Here is a 15,414-nt window from a genome sequence, read left to right as displayed (position 1 = left end):
TCGGCCTCCCAAAATGCTGGGATTATAGGCGTGAGCCACCACGCCCGGCCCCCATTTTGTTTTGAATAACGAAGTGCCCAGTTCTATGAAAGGTCCAGTCCAGTCATGGAAATCTCAACCTCCTTGGCCAGATACTTCCCAAGCTTCTCTTGCAGACCAGGTGGATACATGAAAGAGTTACAGGGGCATGCAGGAAAGACATGAGAGAGACAAAGAAGGATAAAAGAAACTGAGCTATTCTTTTCGGAAAAATGCCAGCTAATAAATGTAGAAGGAATGGCAGAAGTAGAAAAATTACCATTTTGCAACCTCAAATGTAATAGTTGATCAGGCAAAGACCACTGATGAGTGCTAAAACCACCGTATGGAAGATGTTGGGAAAGCACATTCACACAGTCTGGGAGAATCAAATCCTTTATTACTGACTAATCAGAAAGACAAACACGTGCTCTTACAATGCAGAGATCTGGCAGATACCAGCTTAACCAAGTGTTTAAGCTTAGCATCACCAGTAGTGGGCAACCTGACATGATAATGCTTCCTAATGGTATGCGACGTGAATACATATCATCTGTGAAAGACTCTGGGAAAAATGATTTAACTTAAATCCAATCAAACCTCTAGCATAGACCCAATGTCCAGTGTACAAGAAATGTAGGCTATATTGGAACAAATCCAACTATACTTTGAGGAAATATCAGAAAAACCCAGAATGTGGCTTGAGCTTTTCAAAAAAACGCATGTCATAAAAAACAATAAAAACAGGTGAGGGCAGGATACTGTTATAGATTCAAAGACACCAAAGAAATTAAATATAATTTCTGGCTGGGTGTGGTGGCTCACACCTATCCCAACATTTTGGGAGGCTGAGGCGGGCAGATAACCTGAGGTCAGGAGTTTGAGATCAGCCTGGTCAACATGGTGAAACCCTGTTTCCACTAAAAACACAAAAATTAGCCGGGCATGGTGGTGCACACCTATAGTCCCAGCTACTTGGGAGGCTGATGTGGGAGGACTGCTTGAGCCCAGGAGGCAGAGGCTGCAATGAGCCAAGATCACACCACTGCACTCCACCCTGGGTGACCAAAGCGAGACTCTGTCTCAAAATAAAGAGAAAGAAAAAAGAAAAACAACAATAACAAAAAAAGCTCTGGTCTCTGTTATTAGGAGTTTATATTTTGACCGCAAGAAAGCTGACTGTGCTTACAATACCTGCAAGGAACCCCCCCCACCGCCCCCACCAACCCATTTAAAAATGACGATGACCATGTGCTGCAAAAGATGAGTGCTGAAACAGTAGCGTTTCCCAAAGCCCTTTCCATACCTGGAGAAGTTGTCTTGCAGTTCCTTTAGATACTTGTCAAAATAATTCCATTCACTCCAGTGAAGCTGGTACAACTGATTGAGGTTGTCTTTCCGCTTCTTCATGCTGCATAGGGTCTCTTTGATGACGTCAGTATACATCAGGGTGGACTTGGTGGCTTCCATTGTCAAGGAAATCCTGGTACTGTTGAACTGTGTTGACTCTGCATTATTAGTGGTGAGAGCACAGTGCATGGGGAGGAGGGGCATGGACGACAGAGAAGGGAAAATGCTCTGCCTTTCTGGATAAGATACCTGAAATCTGAGCAGGAAATGACTCTCCTGCTCTTTGACCATGGCCTGCTTTGGAGGGAAGAGGCTATCCTATCTGTGGCCAGGTGTTCTCTACCTAGGAATAAAGCCCTTCTCTGCCCCTGCGGATGGAAGGCAGGACTAAGAAGTATTTTTTGAGACTATCACCTGAAATTCTTACTTTATTATCACGGTGGTGAATAGGAAGGGCTTCTAGCTTTCCTTTTCTTTCAGTCAAGGCCTCATTCTCCATCGTTTGTATATAACAGGTGTCCCCAAACTACGGCCCACGGGCCGGGCCGCATGCGGCCACCTGAGGCCATTTATCCGACCCCCTGCTGCACTTCAGGAAGGGGCACCTCTTTCACTGGTGGTCAGTGAGAGGAGCACAGTATGTGGCGGCATTCCAACGGTCTGAGGGACAGTGAACTGGCCCCCCGTGTAAAAAGTCTGGAGACGCCTGGTATATAAAAAACATTCTCCCTAGGGCTGGGTGCAGTGGTTCACACCTGTAATCCCAGCATTTTGGGAGGCCAAGGCAGGCAGATCACCAGCTCAGGAGATTGAGACCATCCTGGCCAGAATGGGGAAACCCTGTCCCTACTAAAAATACAAAAATTGGCTGGGCGTGGTGGTGCTCGTCTGTAATCCCAGCTACTTAGGTGGCTGAGGCAGGAGAATCCCTTGAACTCGGGAGGAGGAGGTTGCAGTGAGCAGAGATCACACCACTGTACTCCAGCCTGGTGACAGAGCGAGACTCCGTCTCAAAAAAAAAAAAAAATTCTCCCTCTGCTCTGCCCTCCTTCCACCCACCTTGATTGGTTAGAATCTCAGCTACATTCGCCACAAGCTGTGAGACCTCAGATAAGATATCAGTCATCCTCAAAAAAAAAATAAAAAATAAAAAGATATCAGTCATCCTCTACGCCTCCATTTCCATATCTGTAAAACAGAGGTGATAATGCCCATTTTAGATGATGTTAATAATAATGGTAGTTACTTCTGTAGCACCAGGTGTAAGCGATTTAATCCTCATCACAACACTGTAAGTTTGGTATAACTATCCAAATCTGAGTAAAGATAGTGAACTTGGAGGTCGAGCTGTGCACATAAGATCTCAAAGCCAGTGGTTGCTAAACTGGGACTCAAATCTAGGGCTGCGTATCCCAACCCAGGTTCCTTCCACTACACAAAACTGCCTTAACGGAACAATGAAGTGATGTCTGGGAAAACATGCTGCAAGAAATCAAACACTATGAAATGTGAGTTGTTATTACTCTCTCCCTATAGAATGTGTAAATAAGTGTGTGGACGTGGAGTTCCATGAAGCAGTAGATGCAAAGTCCTCCCTAGTTCATTACGAAACTCCTCCTGTTGGGGAGCTCCATGTAGTCATTGGTCATCCCAGCCTTTGTTATCTGCCAGGCACTGTACTAAGCTTTTACCTCTGTTGTGTCTGTAATCTGCAAAACAGACCTATGAGGCAGGTACTCTTATCCCTATTTGACAGGTGAAAAAAATGAGGCACAGAGAGAAGCTGGAACTTAAATCACTCAGTTGCTGGTTCCTGAGTCCAGGTCCATTTGAGCCAATAGACCAATTTGATTCCAAATAGAACTCATGTTCTCTGCCTCCTATGGTAAACTGCTAAGACTCAGGATGCCAACACATGCCACACCTGTTTTCTTGAGATCTGAACATGTGTCCTTCCTTCCTTTTTTTTTTTTTTGGAGTGAGTTTTACTCTGTCACCCAGGCTGGAGTGCAGTGGTGTGATCTCAGCTCACTGCAACCTCTGCCTCCCAGGTTCAAGTGATTCTCCTGCCTCAGCCTCCTGAGTAGCTGGGATTACACGGGCGTGCCACCACACCCAGCTAATTTTTGTATTTTTGGTAGAGAGAGGGTTTCACCATGTTAGTCAGGCTGGCCTCGAACTCTTGACCTCATAATCTGCCCACCTCAGCCTCTCAAAGTGCTGGGATTACAGGTGTGAGCCACTGTGCCCCGCCCGAGATCTGAGTTTTCTATTAGTTCTTTAGGATAAATGGCAACAGGGCCAGGAATTTGCTGACAGGTCTAAGGGAGGAGCATGTCTGAGGAGGATGATAGATGAAACATATATGTGGACAACAAAATTCTTGGTCAGTACATACTCTGGGGCCAATGAGTGTCTTGGAAGCATTATTTAGTTTCAATATATGTTAGAGCACCAAGTTAGCACATTAGTTCTGGTAAGTGTAAAAGAGATTTTGCACATAAGGAAATTTGACACACCCTGGGATCTCACGGCCAGTTCACGAGGCTGGCTCTAGATTTGGAACTCAGATGAGCATTATTCTGACCCTGAGGCTCATACCACTGGCCACCTCTGATGAATACCCACAGTGTGCCAGGCAAGGTGCTAAGGCCTTCGTGCTGTTCTCTGACCTCTGCTACTGGGAAGAGGAAGCAGTGGCCTGGAGCAGTGTGTACTCTACCCACAGTGATAAGGATATGGGGTGCCTGTGGTCTTTTCCCTTCTGACTATTAATACATCCTTGCCGTGCTGCTGCAGACTGGCATAGTTATGGAGAAAGTACACAATCAGAGGGCTCCTCCCATAAACGTTGAAGAGGTTTGAGGTCATCTCAGGACTTCTGCCAGCAGTACAAGACTGAGAATGAAAGAAAGAGGAAAAAATAAAGGATATTGTCATTTTTACAGTATCTATTAAGAAACAGAAAGGCATCAAAGCTTTCATGTCCTCTGATCCAGTAATTCTAGTTTTAGGATGCATCCTAAGAAGAATACTCAAAATAAAGAAAAAAAGGCCAAGGCACAAAGATGTCCACAGCAATTTACTATACATAGCAAAAGATGAGAATAACTTAGATGTTCAAGGAGAAGATACTGATCTCTTTACCCAAAGGAATGGCATGCCACTATTAAAATGTTCATGAAGAGCTGATAACCTAAAAAAGGCTTCAGCCACCAGGTATGGTGGCTCATGCCTGTAAACCCAGCACTTTGGCAGGCTGAGGCAGGTGGATCACCTGAGGCTGAGAGTTTGAGACCAGCCTGGTCAAAATGGAGAAACCCAGTCTCTACTAAAAACACAAAATTAGCTAGGTGTGGTGGCGAATACCCGTAATCCCAGCTACTCAGGAGGTTGAGGCAGGAGAATCGCTTGAACCAGGGAGGTGAAAGTTTTGGTGAGCCAAGATTGTAACTTTGTCTCAAAAAAAAAAAAAAAAGTTTTTAGGGCTTCAGGTATAATAGTAAATATATTTTAAATACTGAGATGCAAAGTTTGATAGTGTTATGTATATGAGTATTTATATATATATACACACATTCAGATTGTAATATATAAAGTATATGTATACTCAGATTGTATATATAAAGCATATATATGTGTGTGCATATATATATACACACACAGAGAGAAAGAGAGAAAGAGAGAGAGAGAGAGAGAGACAGAGACAGAGACAGAGACAGAGACAGAGACTGAGTCTCAATCTATTGCCAAGGCTGGAGTGCAGTGGCATGATCTCGGCTCACTGCAACCTCCACCTCCCAGGTTCAAGCGATTCTCCTGTCTCAGCCTCCCAAGTAGCTGAGATTACAGGTGCCCACCACCACGTCCAGCTAATTTTTGTATTTTTAGTAGAGACAGGGTTTCACCATGTTGGCCAGGCTGGTCTGGAACTCCTGACCTCAGGTAATCCTCTCACCTCAGCCTCCTTAAGTGCTTGGATTACAGGCGTGAGCCTAATGTTAATAATTGATTCAGCAAATATGTATTGAGTGACTGCTATGTGTAAATACTATTTTAGGTGCTGGAGATTCCGCAGAGAACAACACAAATTCCAGCCCTCATGGAGTTTGCATTATAGTTGGACGAATACTAATAAGATCAAGCAGGCCAGGGTATGGAGAAAGCTAAGAAGAGGACTGGGCTTCCAAGGCTGTGAGGAGGTGAGACCTCAGGGATCCTGAATGCCGTTGGGGAGGAAGCCATTGCACGGTCTATCAGGAGTTGCTCCTGGCTAAGAAGACAGCAGGTGCAACAGATCCAGCCGCCAATATGTACTTGATTGAGGGGCAGTAATGAGGAGGCTCACATGGGGTGGGAGTGGTGCAGAGGGAGCAGGGGCCATGGCCATGGTAAGGAACTGGGATCTTTTTTCTATGGGTCATGGAAGCCACTGGCAGATTCTGAGCTGAGGTAAAACATAATCTGAGTAATCTATTAAGGGCTTTTTGACCGATGTGAGGCGAAATGACTGCGATGGTTAAGAATGGGCACAGAAGAGCAGTCAGGAGGCCCTTGCAGCAGTTGGGGAATTGCTGATGAGGCCCAGGACTTGGTGGTTGCAGACAAGGGGTAAGAAGTGAGCGAATTTACAACCTGTGATAAAGGAGAACTGGCAGGATTTGCCGATAGACTCAACTCCACGTGGGTGTGAGAAAGAGAAGAGTCTAGGATGGCTCGGAGGGCTTGTCTATCAGCTGCTCAGGTGGAATGATCTGCGGAGGAACCAGCTGGGGCAGGGGGTCGGGGAGTCAAGAGTCCCATTTCAGATGCTATTTGAGATGCTAGTAGACAGCCAGGAGGAAACAGATCACAAAGAGAACAGGCTGGAGCCAAGAATGGTTTGTTTTCTTCTGCCCTTTTCCAAAAACGTCAATACTCCTTTTGTGTTTAAAACAATACATTTTATTTTGAAGAAGCAGTTATACTTTAATGGAACAAAAAATTCTGCCTCATGAATCAAGGCTGCAGGAGCACCCAACCACACGATTTTCGAATCCTGTCCTAATGGGATAGGGTTTCATTTAATTAACTGTCTAATGGGATTTATTCTGTCTCCAGCAAGGTTTCTCAACCTCAGCACTACTGACATTTGGGGCTGGCTATTTCTTTGTTGTGGGATGCTGTCTTGTGCATTGTAGGATGTTAAGGAGCATCCCTGGCCTCCCCCAATGCCCTTCTGCCCCCAGGTGTGACAACGAGAAATGTCTGTAGACCTGGGCCAATGTCTCCCAGGGGACAAAACTGTCCCAGTTGAGAACCACTGTTCTAATAGGAAGATACCACTGAAATCAAGAAACCTGGAGTTTGTAGGGAACTTACGGATCATGTGGTCTAGTGATTCTGACACCCTGTTTCCTAACGGGGGCCATGCGGCGTGGTCACCAGGGAAATGGGGGAAACAAGGGAAAATCCACCTAAGTCTGACATGAAGTAAATCGATTCACTTTAAGAACCTTTTAAAATTTTTTGCTTTGTGATATTAATGACATTCTTTTATAAAATGCTAGAGATGACAGCAGTAATTTTGTTTTAATGAATTTACTTGGTAAAAAGGTTATTTTTTCAAAGTCTATGAAAGTCCAGTATCTAGGATCCACGAATGCATTGCAAGGTTTATCTGAGAGTTGTTCTTCTGGCAACCCAGCGTCCTTTCCCTTTCCTACCAGCCCCTGACTCTTGTGTGTTTTTGTGGGGGTGATCAGCCCTCTACTGCATTCGGGCTTGAGGTTCTTTTTTTTTGGTATTTAGTAGAGATGAGGTTTCACCATATTGGCCAGGATGGTCTTGATCTCCTGACCTCGTGATCTGCCTGCCTCCACCTCCCAAAGTGCTGAGATTACAGGTGTGAGCCCCCGTGCCCAGCTGAGGGGGTTTTAAATCAGGTGTCTTGCTCTCCTGATGAGAGCCACAGGAGGGGTCTTCAGAAGTCTTCACAGGCTCTGGAGTCAGAATCTTCCTTTCACTGCTCCCCACCCTACCCCCACCACTCAGTTACAGCACCTGGAATAGTCTGGCCATTCAAAACTTCTGCTCCTCGGATTCTGAGTTTTGAGTAGAGTAAAATATGGACTGAAAATGTGGAGGTTTCCCCATTCCAGAGATGTCACTTTGAAGAGATGGTTCGAGGGCTGCAACTACCTTCATTCTTCTGGTCCCTGGACTGATTCTCCAGACTCCTTAGTTACTCAATGTTCTTTCAGCTTTTGCTTAAGTTGGCCAGAGACACTTTGTTACTTATAAGCAAAGAAATCCAAGTGATACACATCCTTTCAGGAATATTCTCAACAGGTAAATGCACATTTTTGCTTCCCCAACTTTGGAGACAAGGAACATGCTACCTTCTGAAACATCCAGTACCACTGTCATTAAGTATCCTATTCCTCCCAGGCAGGAGGCAGGGGAGGGGATTTGGGTACAGGGACCTGGGCATAGAAATGGGAAGGGCTGGCTCATAGCCACATCACTAGGTGAAGAAGGAGCAGTGGGCAAGGGAAGAGATATTCTGGAACATCAGACCTAAGGAGCAGATAGAAAGCAAAGCAGGAGGCTGGGCACAGTGGCTAATGCCTGTAATTGCAGCACGTTGGGAGGCTGAAACAGGAGGATCACTTGAGGTCAGGAGTTCAAGAACAGCCTGGCCAACATGGCAAAACTCAGTCTCTACTAAAAATACAAAAAATAGCTGGGCATGGTGGCATGCACCTGTAATCCTCGCGACTTGGGAGGCTGAGGCAGGAGAATTGCTTGAACCTGGGAGACAGAGGTTGCAGTGAACCAAGATCGTGCCAGCCTGGGCAACAAAGCAAGACCCTGTCTCAATCAATCAATCAATCAATCAATCAGCAAAGCAGGACCCAGCATTAAGAGTATGACCTTGTTTCAATAAATAAGTAAATAAATAAACAAATAAATAAGCAAAGCAGGACTTAGCATTAAGGGGTTGGCATCAGAGATCTAGGAAGAGGAATGACTTGGTTTGAGAGCCGGAGCTGGAACAAAACCCAGCAGACTGCAGCACAGCCAGATGCAAAGTGGGTTTGAAAATGACAACTTGGACTCTTAGGAAGCTCTTTCTTACTCTAGATTAAAATCACGTTGTCTACAATTCCAATCCATCTTTCTCCAGAGTCACATGACAGTCCTTAAAATGTCTGAGGAGAGGCCGAGTACAGTGGCACACGCCTGTAATCCCAGCACTTGGGGAGGCCAAGGTGGGCGGATCATGAGGTCAGGAGTTTAAGACCAGCCTGGCCAATATGGTGAAACCCCATTATTACTAAAAACACAAAAATTAGCCGGGCGTGGTGGCACAGGCCTATAGTCCCAGCTACTCAGGAGGCTGATGCAGAAGAATTGCTTGAACCTGAGAGGCAGATGTTTCAGTGGGCCAAGACTGTGCCACTGCACTCTAGCCTGGGAGACAGAGCAAGACTCTGTCTCAAAAAAAAAAAAAAAAAAAAAAAATCTGAGGTGAGCCCTCAGGCCTTCTCCAACTTAAACATCCCCAGTGCCTCGATGGCTCCTGAACACAATTTGAGTCTGGCTGTACTCTCTGGACACATGTCAATGGGGCCATAGGAAGAGGGACCATCTTCTCTCTTGCTCTGGTTCTCATTTTGACATTTAGATAGTAATTTTCTGCCATATCTGAGACAAAAATCTTTATGTATTTTTTTTTACAAAATAAATTCATTCTCATTGCGAAAAATTCATATAATGTAGAGATGTAAAAGAAAAAGCTTTCCTCATCCCCACTCATCTTTCTTAGCAATAAACACCATTAATATTTTTCTGTGTATCCCTCCAATTTTTATTGTATCCCTCCAAAAATATTAAGTGTTAATATTTTTCTGTGTATCCCACAATATTTTCTGTGCCTCCACAGGCACATACTGACTTTATACCAGAAACATATTTCAAAAATAAAGATGGAATCACCCTATACATAATGTTTTACAACTTTAATTTTCACTTGCTAACTACATTGCCTCTGATAGTTTCTTGATTAATTTTATTATTATTATTATTATTATTATTATTATTATTATTTTTGAGACTGAGTCTCACTCTGTCACCCAGGCTGGAGTGAAGTGGTGCAATTTTAGCTCACTGCAACCTCTGCCTCCTGGTTCAAGTGATTCTTCTGCCTCAGCCTCCTGAGTGGCTGGGATTACAGGTGCCCGCCACCATGGCTGGCTAATTTTTGTATTTTTTAGTAGGGACAGGGTTTCACCATGTTGATCAGGATAATCTCTAACTCCTGACCTCAGGTGTTCTCCTCGTCCTCCCAAAGCGCTGGGATTACAGGCGTGAGCCATCATTTTCTTGATTAACTTTTAGATGTCATTGGCTGACAGTCTTTTATAACAGAAAGATTTGATATGAAATCCCCTTCTGATTTCATATCAGAAGGTGTAAATCTTCCTCATGGTTTTTCATAGCAGCAGAGTATCCTTATTATGGACACTTCAAAATTTACCTATTTCTCTACTGAAATTGAAGTTTTCTTCAATTTCTGCTGGTACAGATTAATGCTGTAAGGCAGGCGTCCCCAAACTACGGCCCGCGGGCTGCATGCGGCCTCCTGAGGCCATTTATCCGGCCCCTCGCCACGCTTCAGGAAGGGGCACCTCTTTCGTTGGTGGTCAGTGAGAGGAGCACAGTATGTGGCGGCTCTCTAAGGGTCTGAGGGACAGTGAACTGGCCCCCTGTATAAAAAGTTTGGGGACGCCTGCTGTAAGGGATAATCTTGTAATGAACTTTTCTACAGGATAGATTATTAGAAGCTGAATTACCAGGTCATAGGTATATGTATTTTAAAATTTTAAAGGATGCCCTAAACTCATGACAAAACATCTAAAAATGCAAGGTATATATTTTTAAAAATCCTTTAAAAAGGAGTCTAGGCCAGGTGTGGTGGCTCATGCCTGTTAATCCCAGCACTTTGAGAAGCTGAGGTGGACAGATCACTTGAGGTCAGGAGTTCAAGACCAACCTAGCCAACATGGTAAAACCCCATATCTACTAAAAATGCAAAAAAATTAGCCAGGCATGGTGGGCATGACTGTAATCCCAGCTACTTGGGAGGCAGGAGAAACACTTGAACCTGGGAGGCAGAGGTTGCAGTGAGCCAAGATCATGCCATTGCACTCCAGCCTGGGCAACAGAGCGAGATTTGGTTTCAAAAAAAAAAAAAAAATGAAGGAAGTCTAGAGGAATACAAACAAATTGTCTCAGCTGGTACCATAATTCACTACAGGGCAGGGCTGTCTTTTCCTTGGGAGACATGGAACAAGCCACCTGGTAAGCAGGTGAAAGCCTCCAGCGTGACTGAAGGCAAAGGAAAGCTTCTGCCCTGCACTAGACATGAGCAGGAGTTTGGGTGAAAGAAAGAAAGGGAGAGAGGAAAGTGGAGAAAACTGAAAGAAGATGCCCTGGCAAATGGTAGAATGGCTAAAGGAGTTTTAAGAAGGGCAACTAATATTCACTTTTTATATATATATATATATATATATATATATATATATATTTTTTTTTTTTTTTTTTTTTTTTTTTTTTGAGACGGAGTTTCACTTTTGTTACCCAGGCTGGAGTGCAATGGCGCGATCTCGGCTCACCGCAACCTCCGCCTCCTGGGTTCAGGCAATTCTCCTGCCTCAGCCTCCTGAGTAGCTTGGATTACAGGCACATGCCACCATGCCCAGCTAATTTTTAGTATTTTTAGTAGAGACGGGGTTTCACCATGTTGACCAGGATGGTCTCGATCTCTTGACCTCGTGATCTACCCGCCTCGGCCTCCCAAAGTGCTGGGATTACAGGCTTGAGCCACCGCGCCCGGCCCCAAGATGTTTTATATAATTTTAGAACAATAAGGAGCTTAGCAAGAAATGCAATTTAGAAGCCATAAAAGACTACCACTAAATATGCCTATAAAAATTAAGAACTTCTGGATGGGCGCGGTGGCTCATGCCTGTAATCCCAGCACTTTGGGAGGCCGAGGTGGGAGGATTTCTTGAGCCCAAGAGTTTGAGACCAGCCAGGGTAACAATAAGGGGATCCCACTTCTACCAAAAAATAAAAAACAATTAGCCAGTTGTGGTGGCAAGTGCTTGTGGTCCCAGATCCTTGGGAGGCTGAAGTGGAAGGATCCCTTCAGCCCAGGAGGCTGATGCTGCAGTGAGCTGTGATTGCATCACTGTACTCCAGCCAGGGGGATAGAATGAGACCCCACTTCAAAAAAAAAAAAAAAAGGCATAATTTCTTTGGAGAGCAATTTAAGATGCACATACTTAGATCTAGCAATTCCAGCCGGGCGCGGTGGCTCAAGCCTGTAATCCCAGCACTTTGGGAGGCCGAGGCGGGTGAATCACGAGGTCAAGAGATCAAGACCATCCTGGTCAACATGGTGAAACCCCGTCTCTACTAAAAATACAAAAAATTAACTGGGCATGGTGGTGCGTGCCTGTAATCCCAGCTACTCAGGAGGCTGAGGCAGGAGAATTGCCTGAACCCAGGAGGCGGAGGTTGCGGTGAGCCGAGATCGTGCCATTGCACTCCAGCCTGGGTAACAAAAGCAAAAACTCGGTCTCAAAAAAAAAAAAAAAAAAAAAAAGATCTAGCAATTCCACTTATATAAATCTTTCCTACATGTATTCTTAAATATGTGAGCCAAGAAACACAACACAACAACGCACACATACCCACAAAGATGTTCAAAGCAGCGGTGTTTACATAGCAAAAAACTGGAAGTGCTTACATGACCACCAACAGACCATGTGAATGAATCTTTGAACCATGAAAATAGAACCTGCTAGATCTCGCTGTGCTCTCATATGGACCATTCTCTAAGACACACTGCAGTGAGTAGAGACTGATTTACAGCATGGGATCAGGAGTAAGACTGCATGGTAAAATTTTGGCTCTACTCTTACAACTCAACAACAAAAAGACAAACAACCAAATCAAAAAATGATAACTAATTTGAATAGAGATTTCCCCAGAGAAGACAGACAAATGAACACTAGGCACATGAAAAGCTCCTCTGTAGAATTAGTCACTGAGGAAAATGCAAGTCAAAACCGCAATACAATACTGCTTCACACCCACTAGGAGAGGTATAATAAAAATAACAGAAAATAAGTGTTGGTGAGAATGTGGAGACACTGGAAACCTCATACATGGTAGGAATGTAAAATGGTACAGCACTGTGCAAAATAGTTTAGAGGCTCCTCAAAAAGTTGGACATAGAGATACCATATAACCCAAAAATGCCACTCCTAGGTATCTATCCAAGAGAATAAAAAACATATTTCCAGGCTGGGCGTGATGGCTCATGCCTGTAATCCCAGCATTCTGGGAGGCCGAGGCAGGCAGATCACCTGAGGTTGGGAGTTTGAGACCAGCCTGACCAACATGGTGAAACTCTGTCTCTACTAAAAATATAAAAATTAGTCCAGCATAGTGGCACATGCTATAGTCCCAGCTACTTGGGAGGCTGAGACATGAGAATCACTTGAACCCAGGAGGCAGAGGTTGCAGTGAGCCGAGATCACACCACGGCACTCCAACCTGGGTGACAGGGTGAGACTCTGTATCCAAAAAACCAAAAAACAAAGAAAACAAGAAATCATCTGGGTGCAATGGCTCACGGCTGTAATTCCAGCACTTTGGGAGGCCAACGTGGGTGGATCACAAGATCAAGAGTTTGAGACCAGCCTGATAACATGATGAAACCCTCTATCTACCAAAAATGCAAAAAAAAAAAAAAAAAAAATAGCTAGGCATAGTGGCACATGCCTCTAATCCCAGCTACTCAGGAGGCTGAGGCAGGAGAACTGCTGAACCTGGGAGGCAGAGGTTGCAGTGAGATGAGATCAGGCCACTGCACTCCAGCCTGGGTGACAGAGCAAGACTCCGTCTCAAAACAAAACAAAACAAAAAACTTAAAATCTACATTTCTCATTTTACTTAGCCCAAATTCTATGTCCTGCCTCCCTTGCTAGCTGGAAGCTCCCAAACATTTCACCCTGTTCAGGTCCTATTACACAAGACTGAAGTTTCTACTGATGTAAACTACCATCCACCGAGGTTTGTGGGGAAGGGGAAGAGGAGAGAATGATACTAGTACCTTTCCTGTGCTGGGTGCTGTGCTGCAGGAAAGGGTCGATGGTTGAGAGCTCAGGCTCAGAGCCAGTCAGATCTGCATGCACATCTTGATTTTATCACTTATCTGCGATTTATTTATTTATTTAAGAGGGAATCTCGCTCTGTTGCCCAGGCTAAAGTGCAGTAGCACTTTAAATAAATGCTCATATTAGAAAAGAAGGTCTCACTTCATTCAGTTCAAATATTTTCTAATTTCCTTTGGCAATTCCTCTTTGACACATGGGTCTTCATTAATTGAATATATATGTAAACTCTGGGGGACTTGCAAAGTTTCCTGCAAACTCACTGTAACCTCTGCCTCCCAGGTTCAGGCAATTCCCCTGCCTCAGCCTCCTGAGTAGCTGGGATTATAGGCATGCCGCCACGCCCAGCTAATTTTTGCATTTTTTTAGCAGGCTGGTCTCAAACTCCTGACCTCAAGTGATCCACCTGCCTAGGCCTCTCAATTTGCTGGGATTACAGGCATGAACCACCGTGTCCAGCCTTTATTTTTTTACTTTTGTTATCATTTGCTTGCTTTGTGTTATTTGACAAATTGGGTACCTGCTCTCAAAATCACTTTGCTCATTAATAAACTGGAGACTAACAATAGTAACTATCTCAGAGGACTGTGATAGTAAAATAAAGTTTGCATAAGGTTTGGCATAGTACCTGGCATATAGTAAATATTCATTTTAAAAAGTAAATATTCATTAAATGTTAATTATCATTTTATAATAACTCTCACCTCCTTTGAAATCACCTTTACTATTAAATTTCCAATCATGTGCTCACCTTTTTAGGAAACATATTCTCACATTCTCTTGCTTCTGATATTCTCTTGACTTCTTCTGTGGGTTTCTTCAAGACCAGGGTCTGAAAATGATGCTCTGTCAAGGTGACATGAGCAAGAAAATGACCATTAGATTCAAGCAATTCTCGTATCTCAGCCTCCTGAGCAGCTGGAACTACAGGTGTGTGCCAACATGCCCAGTTAAATTTCACAGTTTTAGTTTCACCATGTTGACCAAGCTTGTCTCAAACTCTTGGCCTCAAGTGACCTGTCTACCTTGGCCTCCCAAAGTGCTGAGATTACAGGTGTGAGCCACTGTGCCCGGCTAAAGCAGTTTAGAGGGAAGCCTCTAGCCTTAAATAAATGCTCATATTAGAAAAGAAGGTCTCATTTCATTCAGTTCAAATATTTTCTAATTTCCCTTGGCAATTCCTCTTTGACACATGGGTTTTCATTAATTGAATACATATGTAAACTCTGGGGGACTTGCAAAGTTTCCTGCAAATATTTACCTCTATTTAGAGCCCTAGCTAAACCTCAGTGGTCCCTAGGCTTTTTCTTTCAGTTTTACTGAGACATAATTCACATACTAACTTCTCTGAGCCTCCATTTCTCCCTCAAGAAAAAGAATAAAGGTGAAATAATAATCATGAGTGAAATTACCCAGCTGGGCATGGTGGCTCATGCTTGTAATCCCAGCGCTTTGGGAGGCCGAGATGGACGGATCACTTGGTCAGGAGTTTGAGATCAGCCTGGCTAGCACGGTGAAACCCCATCTCTAGCAAAACCACAAAAAAAATTAGCTGGGTGTGGTGGCGTGGACCTGTAATCCCAGCTACTTGGGAGGCTGAGGCAGGAGACTTGCTTGAACCCAGGAGGCGGAGGTTGCAGTGAGCTAAGATCATGCCACTGCACGCCAGTGAGACTCTGTCGCAATAAAAAAAAAATTTAAAAAAAATACCTAGAATGATACTTAAGAGTATGTTTTCTTATATTCTGTATTTGTCTGTTTGCCATCCATTAATTACAGCACTAGACTAACAGACAAAGTTGCTTATACACCTCTC

The 15,414-nt window shown here is 44.1% G+C and overlaps 1 protein-coding gene across 1 annotated transcript in view; it reads right to left on the bottom strand.

Moving 5' to 3' along the window:
- FAM227A (family with sequence similarity 227 member A) overlaps nt 1–15,414 on the bottom strand; it is a 64,121-nt gene that overhangs the window by 12,733 nt on the left and 35,974 nt on the right. Inside the window, exons 13-15 of the mRNA XM_010343460.2 lie at nt 14,350–14,444; nt 4,109–4,266; nt 1,325–1,477 (exon numbers count right to left, since the gene is read on the bottom strand). Of these exons, the coding sequence (XP_010341762.1) occupies nt 1,325–1,477; nt 4,109–4,266; nt 14,350–14,444 (406 nt within the window). The remainder of the gene's footprint in view (nt 1–1,324; nt 1,478–4,108; nt 4,267–14,349; nt 14,445–15,414) is intronic.

Source organism: Saimiri boliviensis, chromosome 21, assembly GCF_048565385.1.
Source record: "Saimiri boliviensis isolate mSaiBol1 chromosome 21, mSaiBol1.pri, whole genome shotgun sequence".
Lineage (NCBI taxonomy): Eukaryota > Metazoa > Chordata > Mammalia > Primates > Cebidae > Saimiri > Saimiri boliviensis.
This window is presented reverse-complemented; position numbering and strand designations above follow the sequence as displayed.